Here is a 13,926-nt window from a genome sequence, read left to right on the forward strand (position 1 = left end):
GAAAGAGCATACACTTCTTCTTCACTGACACTAGGACAACCGGGCCGACGCCTGTCTGCCACATTTTGGCGTCCCTCATTGAAGGCTTTTACCTGCCTTGCCACTGTTCTGTAAGGCAATGCAGATTCCCCACAAGCCTCTTGAAGACCTTGATGACACTGTTGTGCTGTATGGCCTCTGGCACATTCAATCTTTATCCAACTCCGTTGTTCCTGTTTCGAAAACATCGTGACAACACTACATTAGACCGCCAGCTAACATGAGGCTCTGTTCTTCTTGTCACTGCGCATGCGCGTGATGTGGGAAGAGAGAGTCCATTTGCTCTGAGGTAAGGCAGGTATGTAACTAACATGTGGTATAAGCGACATTATTTGGTTCCGTTGCATGGCGTCTCTACAGCAGTGTTACCACTATTAAAGTTCCAACCCTTGTATAATGCCTTGTACAATAAATACCCTTTTCTTTACATTAACATGGAAACTGTCAGCTGTAAGAATTGTGTACATCTTTCTTAACCTGGCTTCTTTTAATGTACAGTATCTGTCTAGCAACTTCACTTGCAAGATTTTCTTCTGCTGTAATAACACCATTGAAATTTTTTCTGAGTCTGTGTACTCCAGCATTTACAAAGGGTTTTTAATAAACACTAGAATTAAAGATATGCATACACACCAAACATGCTGATCACATGATCTTGTTTAATGTTTGTGCCCCCCCCCCTATATCTCTGACACACACACACACACACACAAGAAAACTAAAACTACTTTTAGCAACTTTATTTCTGCATAGCTGTAGCTGAACCATTCATTGCTTACAGGGGAGGGTAAATAACAGGGTTAGGAAAAGATGGGGAGACAGTAATGCATGCAGATTTCTATGAGGGCTTGGACCTGCTGACCCAAGTAGCAAGAGAACAGATTTTCAAGGGAAGGTATGATACTTGTCAAGCACCATAAACAGGAGTGGGCTAAGTAAGATTTGAGGCTTTCATGGCGGTGACTATGAAGAAAGCAGTCTTCTGGGATTTGGCACCATGTATAAGTGGTGTTAACACCACTTATACACGGTGCCAAATCCCAGAAGACTGCTTTCTTCAAGAGTGGGCTAACATTTATATCCATGAGGCAGTGCCCTCCATTAACCTTTTGCAAGTGATGCAACTTCTCTGTGGATTCTGAAAACCCTTTTTATCTCTCACAAAATATGAATTAATTAGAAATCCAGCAAATCAGATTATATGCCATACTAAATACAAACTGCTTTTTATATGTGGAGGTATGTAATGTTGCTGTGGCCTGACCCACTCCAGTCCTTAGCAATGCTCTGCCTCTGCTCCATATTGTATGATATCTTTAGTGTGATTACTCTTACAACAGCAGATTTATATGTGCTGGAAATGAACGTTCAGGCCAATAAAATATGCAAAATAGCAAAGAGAACATTTGAGAAATGTATGTACTCCATTGGAGAACACCTTCTCACTCTTGTTTCTTGTTATAGGAGTAGTGTGAGGTTGAAATCAATGAGTAGTGGTTACCAGGAGCTCAGCATGGTTATTTCAGAGCTCCGAGGCGTGCGGTCAACAGCAAAAGCCTTTGCAGAGGCCCAGTGCTCTGCTGCACAGGACATGTTAAAATGGTCCTTGACTGAAGAAAATCCAGCCATTCGAGATACCTTTTTTCAACTCTCAGAGCTTAGTGCATTGTGGACAGAGGTTCAAAAGGAATTTGCAGGTGAAATTATGTGCATGCATGTGTGTACATGTGCACACATGTGCTTGCAAATATTGTGTAGTTTTTATAGTATTGCAGTACAGTAACATTATTATTTGAGAAAAGCTAATTTGTATTACACACACAGCTTTTATACAACATTCCCAGAAGACTCTTCTATTCCATTGAAAGTGTTAAGATAATGTATATCATTTTGCCTTGATTATATATTCTGTAAAGCAGATTGTTCTGAAATGTATGCATTTTTTTATTTCAGATCATTTAAAAGAGTTTGTAATCCAGTTTGAAATGATTCTTGAAGGCGAACATCATGTAGACCAAGCGAGAACCCATGTTGCAGCAAGTGAACGGAGAGCAGTGAAAATAAAGAATAAACTTAACAAGGCTTCGAAACGAGGGAATGTAGAAGAAACTCGGCAACTGGAAATGAAACTAACTGAAGCAAAGGATTCGTGTGATCTGGCACAGATCGAAAGTTAGTGAAATACGCTTTAGTTTTCCAGCACACCTAAACACTTACTATTGCAAATTTTGATCACAAACAGAACACATCTGTATGCCTTTGTGAATGATTAATTTGAAAGGATGTGGAAGAAATATGTTCTGGCATATTTTTATGATACTGCTCTGGCATTAACCTGGAGAGGCTGAGGAAGGCCAAGAAAAGCCAGTCAGGACATATGATTGCAAGGCCCAAAGTTCAAATCCAGGTCCTTAAAAATATAAAACAACACTGTTGTATCAGGCATACAGTTTATGAGTATTCTGACGAGATGCGTTTTTCACACTTAGATTCGAGGAAATCCTTCATCTTTTAGCTCTGAAAACAGGGAAATACCTGGTCTCTATTTGGTAAATATAGTGCTAAGTCAAGTTAACAGATTTTATGTAGGGACTTGGTTTCTACCAGCTAATTGTGAGTGAAGGCCGATCACAGTGTCTGCATAGTCAAAGGCATGAACTGTCTTTGCCTGCTCGAACACTGGGGTCATGGGTTCGAATCCCACTTGAGGCATGGATGTCTGTGTGCGTTTATTTTGTGTTTGTGTTGTTCTGTGTGTAGGTAGCTGCCTTGCAACGGGCTGATCCCCCATCCAAGGAGTCCTACCAGCTATGTATAAGCCAAGGTACGAAGGACTGTAGAGCCACAGACAGAGAGAGAGAGAGTTGTGGATGAAACACATAAATGAATGGCTGGTAGTACAGAAAATGAACACAGAATCTTTTAAATCAAGAAACCTAAAAGTGGGATTATACTGTGCGTACACAAGTTCATTTTGTAAACTGTAGAAATAGGATACTTGGATTACACTGCATAGATGATAGAATAATATTAACATTGATATCAGAAAATAGTTATAGCACTGGGTGTAAAATTACCTGCTAAGTTTTTAATGTTTCCTTTGTGAATCTCCATTACGGTACAGTTATGTACCGTAATGTACAGTTATGAACAGATAGGAATTGTAAGATTTGAGGAATTGTTCCAGATTAATTTTTGTGGGTTATTTGACAACACAGTTTCAACTTTAGATGTTACTGAAGTGTGATGTACCGAAAGAAGAATTATTATTTTTATGTCATTGTAATTTATACAGTATATAAATTACACTTTTCACTGAAAACATTTAAACAAACTTCTGCATTTAGAAGGATATAGTTTTGTTTTGATATTTTGAAAGTATTTATATTATATTGTTTCTGAATTCCAGTGTCAGACCGCATACAAGAAAATGAAGGTGTCAAGTTAATTAGAGTTAAAGAGGGTTTACTGAAACTTTCTGATTCTTATCTGGAATTAGCACATAAATGTCATATAATTCATGAAGCTCATCGAGACATTGCATACCAGATACCAGATGTTCACAACAAAGAATTACATGAAATAACATATGCAGGTATTGTTGCTAATAATGTTCTAAAAAAAATAAAGTTTGGTTGTTATATATATATATACACCTACAGTGTGTCCCAGAAGGAATGTGCCAGACTTTGGGAGGGTGTTCCTTATGTTAAAAGTATGCCAATATAACCCAAAACACCCATGTCCAAAGTTGAATGGTTACGGAGATAATGGCCGGAGAAAAGTGTGGTCTTCTGGTGGCTCCACGCACTGTACCTGTCAGCTGACAAGTCTTATCGGTGTTTGTCCTTGAGTGTGGTGATGACAGCTCACACTAGTCTTCCCTAACTGCTGGTTAGGTCATTGTAGGCCCGTTGCATGGAAACTGAGGTCGCCAGATCTTATGCCTCTAGATTATTACCTCTGGGGCCACATGAAGACGTTAGTCTACAAAACTGAGGTTGATTCACAAGAAGCACTGTGGGATCATATTTTTGCAGCGGCACAACACATACGTCACCATCCATGCAACATTGCTTCTGCTACCCAATCCCTCACGATGCATGCCGAAAACTGCATTGCAGCTGGCGGAGGACACTTTGAACAATTACTATAAGCAGGTACTGTATATTAGTACAGTTATGTAGTCGGCTTATACCAGAATGCGCTGTGAGCCATGTTACGTCAGTGCTTGCCATTCACGTGTCATGTATAGTGCTTGGAACCCTAAGGACAACTATGACATGGCATGCGAGTTTTGTTGTAGTTCAATTTAATGGCTTCNTTTCTGGGACATTTGCTGATAAAACTACTTTTATGTCTTATAGCAGAGTACTGTAAAAAGGTGTATGAAATTTCAGAGTGTTATTTTCTGCCATTGTAAACTGGCAATATATAATAGAAAGGAAGAATGAAATCTTAACAACTATTCACCTTTGCCTTCATGCTACTACACCATTTATATAAATTTGGGAAGTTTAAATAGATCTGAGATATTTGTTTGTTTATAGCTCGTATTGTTTAGTGATGAATGGTGGGATAATTAGTGAATAAGGAATTGGAAACAATTGAAAGGAAACAGTTGTGGCCTGATTTGAATTACTGTTCTGCCATTTGTCTGGAGGAACTGAGGAAAGTCACATAAACCCTCAGTTATGATAGCCAGTCTCCTGGCTGAAATTTGAATTCTACACCTCTCAAACACAAATGAGGAGCACTGTTCATTTTACTGCAATGTTTGTTGTGCATGGAATATTGTAATTATTATAACTAAATGGCATGTCATGAATTTTTTATGCAAAATATTTAAAAAGCAAGTACTTGAAATATCTGATCACTGTGGTGGTTTTAAACTTATTATTTTCTATAAATTTGATTTGTTTCATTCTGGTCCGTCACACTAACAATTATAAATACAAACCACTCCGTCCAATGTGACATATAAGTTTTTACTATGTTAAAACTTATCTCCCTTACATGTTTCGGTCCTTACGGGCCATCTTCAGAGGGAACATCATTACAAACTGGAAACTACCATCACTATAGGTGTTTTGATTTAAAATACATACACTTATATCCTATAATGCACAGTATGCATAAAGTCAAACGTTTCACAATCCCAGCAGCTTCCTGGTGCTGTAAAGTTTTTAAAAGTTTCTAGATGTTATTTAAAAACCCTTTATTGTCAATAGTTAAAATTTTTTAAACCACGTAGGTTCATGTTCATACTCCTATCGTCCTTCTTGCATGGGGCAGATTTTGTGCCGCCTGTCTATCTTGATGAGAAGGTTCTTGATGTCGTCCAGGGTTTGTTTGTGGCAAGATAGACTGGCGGCAAAAAATCTGCCCCATACAAGAAGGACGATAGGAGTATGGACACGAACCTACGTGGTTTAAAAATTTTAACTATTGGCGATAAAGGTTTTTTAAATAACATCTAGGAACTTTTAAAAACTTTACAACACCAGGAAGAATTAACTTCCTGTTTAAACTACAAAAAGTCTAAATGAATCAACATCAATAATGTTTAAATTAGTTTCTCTTAGAACTCTGTATTACCCATTTGAAATGCAGCATTTGATTCTCACATCATAATCTTAATAAAATCCAAATGTAACCAAATTTTGAATAAACAAAATAAATAAATATGTATGTAATATTAATTAATTGTATCAAATTATAAATAGGCCTTTGGAGAGACCACTGTCTGGTTAGTATGCATTCTCATAAAATATGGTATGATTGAATATTTTCGATGACTGTACTTCCTGTTCATGAATATCAAAATTATCTGGTAAGAGTTATGCAAGTTATTTTTTCACAGTATGTTGTTTTCTTTTAATTAGGCCCAGAACTGTCAAAACAAGCTGTTTTGACAGCAAAAGATCGAGTGCGTCTCTACAATCGGCATGCTGAACATGCAGGTGCACCAGTTCATGAAGGCCCTCCCCCGCCCTACTCACCACCTAGAGATCTCTGTAACACTACTCCTTACAACCCCTATTATACACATCCTTTCTATATCAGCCCTCATACATTTGGATCACATGAAACTAATGATGAAAATTCTAGCAATAGGTACGTACTTAAACATATGAATAAAGAGAAATGTGTATACACATGACTAAATTAATGGAAATTTTTGCTTATTATACTGGTGGATTAATATGATGATAAAGGTTAGTATTCAGAATCTGAAAAGGTAAGCTCAAGTTCAGTGCTCATGGAGAAATACAGTTGCTTTTCCAGACACCCAGGGCTAAGCATGCATGCTTTACAGTGAGATGTTTTGTAGACATTGTTGAGGAGTTAAGTGCAAAGAACTGTAGAATTAAATTACACTTCAAATTCCCCTTAAAATGTTTTATTTAACAGTTGTAATTTAATTTTCTTGCATGTAAAATTCCAGAATGAAATATTAAAAGTGCAAAACAAACATTTATAGCAATATCCGCATTTTTTGTTGTTACAGATAAATTCTGCATGCTTACACTTCCTGGTCTTGCTTAATTTTATTTTGTTACATGTTAATGACTACAAAAAGGGTTTGGATTGACATTTGATTTTATTGAACATTTGTAAATACAGGTAACTATAACAGTTTCATAGATTTACACGCGCTACAGATCACTATAGTGGAGCGCACATAAAGTGTTCTGTGTCTTCACAAATCATTGCCTGGTAACGGCTCAAACAATGGGTATTCGTGTTGTCAACTACTACTGGTCACAACTGGCTGGCTGAAGTCAAATCAGAGTTATTTTATGATCGATAGTCAGTCAGTCAGTCAGCCAGTATTTCTCGGTAAGGAGCTGCACCTGGGGCCCAAGACCAGATTTTTGTTACTGTGAGACAGTTGTGGGTTTGTTCATGTCGGGCACCCTGTCTGACAAAGAGGACTGGTCTGTCATTTACAGTTCCAGCTGGTCCTCGCCAGGGCAGTCCTATTTACCACAGTCAAAGTCAGTAGTACATATAATCTATGAATACAATTTTACATGTCGGTATTCTACAGTCAGTTGTTAAATAGTCGAGTTCCTTGTGGACACCTACTGTTTATGGTTTAGTTGTAATTCATATATATCTGTGTGTGTGTGTAAAATATATGCAAGGCTTGGCATAGCATATGTCCTAACTCGTAGCTCATGTTACAACGACTGCCTAGTCACTTGAATGGTTGTTCACTTTATCACTGCCAAGCTTAAGCCTCTTATATTTTCTCTGTCAGGCTTCACCTCTTGAAATGTTATGAAACATTTGCATTTTAGTTATTTTGTGTGACCTTTGCTTGTTGCCTGCACATTTGTTATGTGATTATAAATATATGGTACTTGGAAGGCCGTGTGCAACTTATAGATTGGTGTGCACTTTGAAAATTTTATCTGTGATGCAGCGTTCCCTCATTTTGCAAACATTGCAATTTCAAAAGGTGAGTATCTTCAGCAAATTCCCAGGCAGGGAAAGCATAAGTCATTACTGCTCTAATTAGTGCTTTGTGGATGATTAGCTTAATGTTAGCACTTAGGCTTGGGCCACACGAGCGCACAAAATGTGTCCATTGTAACGAATGTTGTGATGTCCGTTGTAGAAATAAACGAGAGGTGAATGCTACGCTTTCTTCTGGCTCCATTGCAAACAAAAGACTGCGCACCGCATTCTGCAACTGTGGTGTCCTCAGCAACATCCGTCATGAAGTACGTTCGTTACAATGGACGCATTTTGTGCGGTCGTGTGGCCCCAGCCTTAATCGCTCACTTCTGAATAGGGAACAGGCTCTAATAAATATTCTGAAGGCCATGGCTTCAATCATTTGTATGAGGTGTATCGGAAAGTTCCCAGTCTATTATTGTTATAACTGCCTTGGTGAAAGAAGATGAGACAGGAGGCCAAGGCAAGCCTATTGCATTAGTCTGACACATGATACAATGCTGTGAACATGCATTGTTTTTACATGAGTGCTTTTTCGATATTGTGTTTTGTTTTATCTGTGATTGATGGCAAATTTGAGCAACATGTCTGCATCAAATTTTTCTTGAAGCTCAGTAAATCCACTACCAAAACCCTTGAAATGCTTCATGAGGCTTTTGGAGAACATTCTTTATGCTGGACAGCAGTTTTTTAATGGCATTTATGTTCGAAGGCCTGTTGAGTGTCAGTTGGGAGGATGACAAACATTCAGGGTGACCAGGCACCAGCAAATGACAGAAAATGTTGAAAATATTTGAGAACTCGTCCACAAATACTGTCACCAAAAAAATACAGAGCTCGCAGACACCGTAGGGATCAGTTATGGAGGTTGCCAGGAGATATTAACAGAAGATTTGAGCATGTGCCGCATTACTGCAAAATTTGTTCCCCAGATGATCAAAAGCAGTGGCGCATAAATATGTGTCTTGAGCTATGAGAGAAGGCTAATGAGAGCCTAACTTTTATCTATAGGATCATAATGGTTGACAAAAGTTGGATTTACAGTTATGATCCAGAAATAAAGCAAAAAGTGGAAGAGCTCACAATCACCAAGAGCAAAAAAAAGAAGGCATGGCAGGTTGGGAGTTCAACAAAGAGCATGCTCATTGTATTTTTTAATCATGAATGGGATTGTTCACTATGAATTTGTTCCTCCTAACACTACAGTCAACTCTGACTTTCACTGTAATGTTTTTGAGATGCGACGAAAGAGACCGGAATTCTGGTGTAGCCACAACTGGCTTCATCATGAATTCAAACCACGCTGCAGCTTTCTGAGAACAAAAAAATTATTTTTTTTTTAATTCACTTAATGGGGGGTGGAGTCCAACTGGGTCCACTCGGCATGGCGGCCACTGGTTGGCCTATTGTAGCCTGCCCCAAGTGATTATGATGATGATTTTGGTGGAATGAAGATTGGCAGGGGAAACCGAAGTACTTGGAGAAAACCCACCGCAGTGTCACTTTGTCCACCACAAATCCCACTTGACCAGACCCAGGATCGAACAAGGGCCGCCATGGTGGGAAGCCAGCAATTAACTGCTTGAGCTATGGCGCGGCCTTCAGAGAACATAACTCTCTTTGTGATCCATGGCATACATAGAAGTTTCATTGGCAAAGAGGGACAGATAAACACTCGGTGTTTTTTTGGGGGAGGTATAATTTATACTGTGCAATGTTGGGGACAGAATGGAACCTTGAGACACCCCTGCTTGCATTTCCCGTGGAGCAGACATTGCGCCTTCTACCGAAATTCAGAATTTTGTGTGCAAGGGAAAAGAGCTAATAAGCTTGATCAGACTGCCTGAAAATTCCTATTAAAAGTTTATATAGCAAGCCAGGGTGCCATGTAATGTCAAATGCTTTTTCGATATCCAAGAATACTGTAACCATAGATATATTGTTATTAAACTTGAGGATCGCATGGTCCGTAAGCCTGATACATCGTAATGTCATGCTGTGACATGCATGGAAATCAAACTGGCTTTTTTGCAGTGTGTCTTTCGACTACACTTGGTCGTCGACTTACAACCAACTTCCGTTCTGACTGACAGGTCATAAGTCGATCTGGTTGTATATCGGCCATATATTTATTAACAGTATTTTTTAACCTTTCTAATCTCTTTATCATCTTTATAATTTATTTTTAAAAACTTTTTCGTTTTAATCATCTTCTATTTTTCATTTTTTTGTGGCCGTAAGTCGACGACCAAGTGTATTTTTGAAGAAAGCAGTCTTCTTGGATTTGGCACCGTGTATATGTGGTGTTAACCAACGTTTCGGAGGAACGTATCGCCTCCATCTTCAGGGTAGAAGCTGCTTTTACCCGTTCTCACAGTCTCTTCGCTTGTGGATTCCTTATATTTTTCCTTCTACCCTGAAGATGGAGGCGATACGTTCCTCCAAAACGTCGGTTAACACCACATATACATGGTGCCAAATCCCAGAAGACTGCTTTCTTCATAGTCACCGCTGTGAAAGACTCAAATCTTACAAAGTGTATTTTTATCTATGAATATGACCATGGACACAGGAGTAAATAGAAGAGATTGTTTTCAAATGAAGAGGAACATGTATTTATTTATATATGCATAGAATCTATACACCCAACAGGATGCAATCCATAAAGACTATTTTTTAGTATAACTTGTTCAAATAGTTTGCCTGTTGTGGGCAAGAAGCTAATTGACATACATTTTGGGGTAATTAAGGTCCTTACAGTTTTGGTACTGAGGAAGAGACCAGGGCCCAACAAAGGGCTGTAGAGCCATTGGTGGATGGATGAATGAATGAATGGGCTTTGATAAGGTTATCACCTTTGCTTCCTGCCATGACTTTGGAAAATGTGAGAGCCAAATGCTTTGTTTAATTCAATGTGTTAGGTATATAAATGGTCTTCTTGGAAGGTGTCTGAGGCATTGGTTTGGATTGTCATTGTTCCACAGGGCTTTCTCAGTTTCAAGGAATATATTAATTTCTGTATATCACATGATGTGATTCTTTCAGTTTCTAGCAGCACTTGAGCTCTTGCATCCACCCATTATTAATGGCTGTCCTCAAACAGGTCATGGGGTGTGAAGTAATTTTCCACACAGTCATCTATTGTGTTAGCTTGCTCTATCAGATGATACTTAAGGCCTTAAGAACTATGAATAGTAGTTGGTGCCTTTGGTCCATCCTTCTTAATGAGAGATTTTGCAGTAGGCCATACATGAGGTGTGACCTCATAGTTCCCTGTTTTTTTCCTGCTGTTCAGGTGCCTTTCTGTAGGTCCTTTTTTGGTCGTTTTCTTGACCCAGTTGACTGCCATTTTACATGCTAGATCCCGGGTTTCTTGCCACAGTTTCATAGTTTCTGCTTGTGTTTCAACCAGTGATCTATTCTAGGAAGATCATGGTTATGTATGTCCAAAAACGAAACTTTACTTGCCGATGGTCTATATGCTGAAGCTACAGAGGCTGTAAAGTCACGCAGAGCTTTATCAACTGCTTCCTTTGAGTTAATTTTGATTCCAGGTGATATTAAATCGGAGGCAAAGTTTTAAAAACATTCCCAGTCCATGAATTTTTCAGCTGGTTCTCAAAGGTTCTTAGTTTTAATGTGATCCAGTATGTGGAATACTGTTGGTAGATGATCTGGGTGTAGGATATCAGGAACGATCACACCTGACAGTCTGATATTCTGATGGACCACATTGTTGGGTATGTCACCATTTCCCACAGGAGAGTAATGAATGGGACACTGGCACAAATTTAGCTGCAAGTAATAGTTCACTATATCAGTCAGTATGCAGACCCCTGTGGCTTCTACTGAAACAAGGGCAGGCAAGTCTACATGGTTGTAGGGAATGACTTTTGTAAGTGCAACAGCAATTCTGCCTTTTCTGCCCGGGAAGGAGTCAGTCCCATAAATGTAATTTTGAATAAAAAAACCTATCATGGAGTTTCATATGTGTCTCTGAGAGCAGGGCCACATCCATTTGTAGCTCTTGCAACTAACTGCTTGCTGAGCTCATAGCGATGCCTCGCAAAGCCATTCACATTGAACACTACAACTAACTTCTTTGAACATGTTGTTTAGAGATGAACTGTTTGCACTATGAGCCTGAACTGACTGACATGGTACTTGTTGGTTGTGCCTCAAAATGGGGGGGGGGGGGCAGTCATTTATCCCCCTGTGCTGGGGAAGGCCTGTGCAGCTGAGGGTGGCTGAGGCTGCTGCTGTTGCTGTGTGTTGCTCCATAGTACCGCTATAAATGATAGTCCTCGAATGGTGTGGCTGGAAGAGAACACCCTTCCTGTTGTAGTTTTGGGCACCCCGTGCACCTTTCTCTTTTTCATTTCTTCCTTGGTGTGCCTGCAGCCTTGATAGTTGGTGGGGATGAGGTTCCTCTCTGTCTACCAACTTGCAGTTGCAGCATGATGGTACTGATGCTGTATTGCCCCTTTCCGGGCATTCTGTGTGCAGGTGGCCACTTTGATGTCCTTGGTAAGGTTATTGGGTAGAGGGGAATGTTGACTGTGGTCATTCCTTCTGAAGGTGGTCAGTGAGTGGCTGACATTTGTTTGACCTTAATAACATCAAAGCCAGTGTTCACCAACCCATCTGAGATGTCCTATACAGAGTTGTGAATAAAAGATGCCATATCACAGCCTTTATAGGCTTCTGGGTTTTGAAATAGAAGGTGAAGTATGGGAAGTTATTGCTCTCGAAGTGAGAGCAGAGGGCTGAAAAATCTGCCATTTCTTTCGTGTCAACTCTGATTCAGTTTCTGATGTTATAAAACACAAAGTTTTTCCTTCCAGTAAGCACTTCACTTGTCTTTGTAATTGTATCAGGTTTACTTGAGAGGTTAGTAAAATTGGAGGCAGCCTACCTGCCTGGTTTGATGGCACCTGATATTTCTGACAATCAGTGGTATCATCCCTGTCATTGAAGTTCCAGGTTATATACCCTCAGGTCAGACTGTGTATAAAACACCACCTCCAACACCTCTGTTGTTGTATGATAGGTGAGCAAACCACTGCCTAGTGACAGCTTGCTTATTTATTGAGCTATTACCTAGCAATGGATAACCGCTTGTGAAACTATTCAGTTGTGTTATAAGACTAGACTTTGTATGCTATATTCTTTCTTTGCAGGTTGTTAGATTCTGATACTCAGACACACTTACCTACCAATCCTGATGTCACAAGACACTCTGATTATGAAGACGATTTGGCTGGTGCAGTTGGTAGCATGAAGCCATGACAATAAAACTCTACATGAACCAGTAACATTGTAAACAAGATGAAAATTTACAAATCTTCTCATGATTTTCAAGCATTCAGATGGAGAAACCTTAAATTAGCCCTTGAAAAACAGAGTTTTGCTTGAGAATGACAGTTATAATATGCTTTGCTAGGCAAGAGCAGAAGATGCCTAACTGTAGTGAAATCCCTTTTGGTATTAAAATGATATTTTTTTAAAAGTGTATCAGCTTACACTGGATTAAACATACGATAGAACTGAGCATCAGAGCATATTAGCATCTCAGTAGGCATGTGTGAAATGAATTTATTCTTGAAGAATGCATAAACAGGGGCAAAAATTTCTCCTTTCAGAATTCTTTCCAAAATGTATATCAGTTTAATGGGAAATATGTTTATACCAACAATTTTAATTTTAAGTATATGTAGTATTAACAACCAATGGCAGGTTAATAATGGCATTGTAAAACAGGAAAAAATTTCTCCTTTCAGAATTCTTTCCAAAATGTATATCAGTTTAATGGAAAATGTGTTTACACCAACAATTTTAATTTTAATTATATGTAGTATTAACAACCAATGGCAGGTTAATAATGGCATTGTAAAACTGGATCCAATTCCCAATGAATTTTAATAGCATTACCATATTAGTAATTTAAATCTTTTCTTTTAGTAAACTACGACCACCTGAAGATGATGTAGGGGAAAACATCTCATGGTACTATAAAGAATAAATAACTACTACTCTGTTGTTACATGATGTACAAGTGATTTGTTGTGATGATGGATATGAGATACTTGTATTATGGTCATACAAACAGATTCAAATATAATGGCTACTATATGTAGTCTTTTCAGTAATCCAACATTATTCAGCCCTTATACGGTCGTCTTCATCGTACATCTTACTAATTCCTCAGTATAATCATTCAGGGTTTTACATTATTATTCCACTGATTTTACCAGATTTCAGTATTTAGAGTGAATACAATTTACATACAGTATCATGGATTATTTTATGGTGTCAACATATGTTGGTCTGAAACTTAAAATTCTGTTACATAGTCTCTAAGAAATTGTGCGTTTATCCCCTCTTGCATTCAGGTTATCTTATGTTGTTTTATCATCAGTA

At 38.6% G+C, this 13,926-nt stretch overlaps 1 protein-coding gene across 3 annotated transcripts in view; it reads left to right on the forward strand.

Moving 5' to 3' along the window:
- Positions 1–13,655, forward strand: part of LOC111872682 — a 17,657-nt gene extending 4,002 nt beyond the window's left edge. For all 3 annotated transcript variants that reach the window (XM_023866797.2, XM_023866799.2, XM_023866798.2), the window contains exons 2-6: positions 1,504–1,736; positions 1,993–2,211; positions 3,449–3,634; positions 5,925–6,156; positions 12,687–13,655. In XM_023866797.2, coding sequence (XP_023722565.1) covers positions 1,504–1,736; positions 1,993–2,211; positions 3,449–3,634; positions 5,925–6,156; positions 12,687–12,795 — 979 coding nt within the window. In that variant the 3' untranslated portion in view covers positions 12,796–13,655. The remainder of the gene's footprint in view (positions 1–1,503; positions 1,737–1,992; positions 2,212–3,448; positions 3,635–5,924; positions 6,157–12,686) is intronic.
- Positions 13,656–13,926: the final 271 nt, after the last annotated feature.

This window comes from Cryptotermes secundus, unplaced genomic scaffold (assembly GCF_002891405.2).
Source record: "Cryptotermes secundus unplaced genomic scaffold, Csec_1.0 scaffold102, whole genome shotgun sequence".
NCBI lineage: Eukaryota > Metazoa > Arthropoda > Insecta > Blattodea > Kalotermitidae > Cryptotermes > Cryptotermes secundus.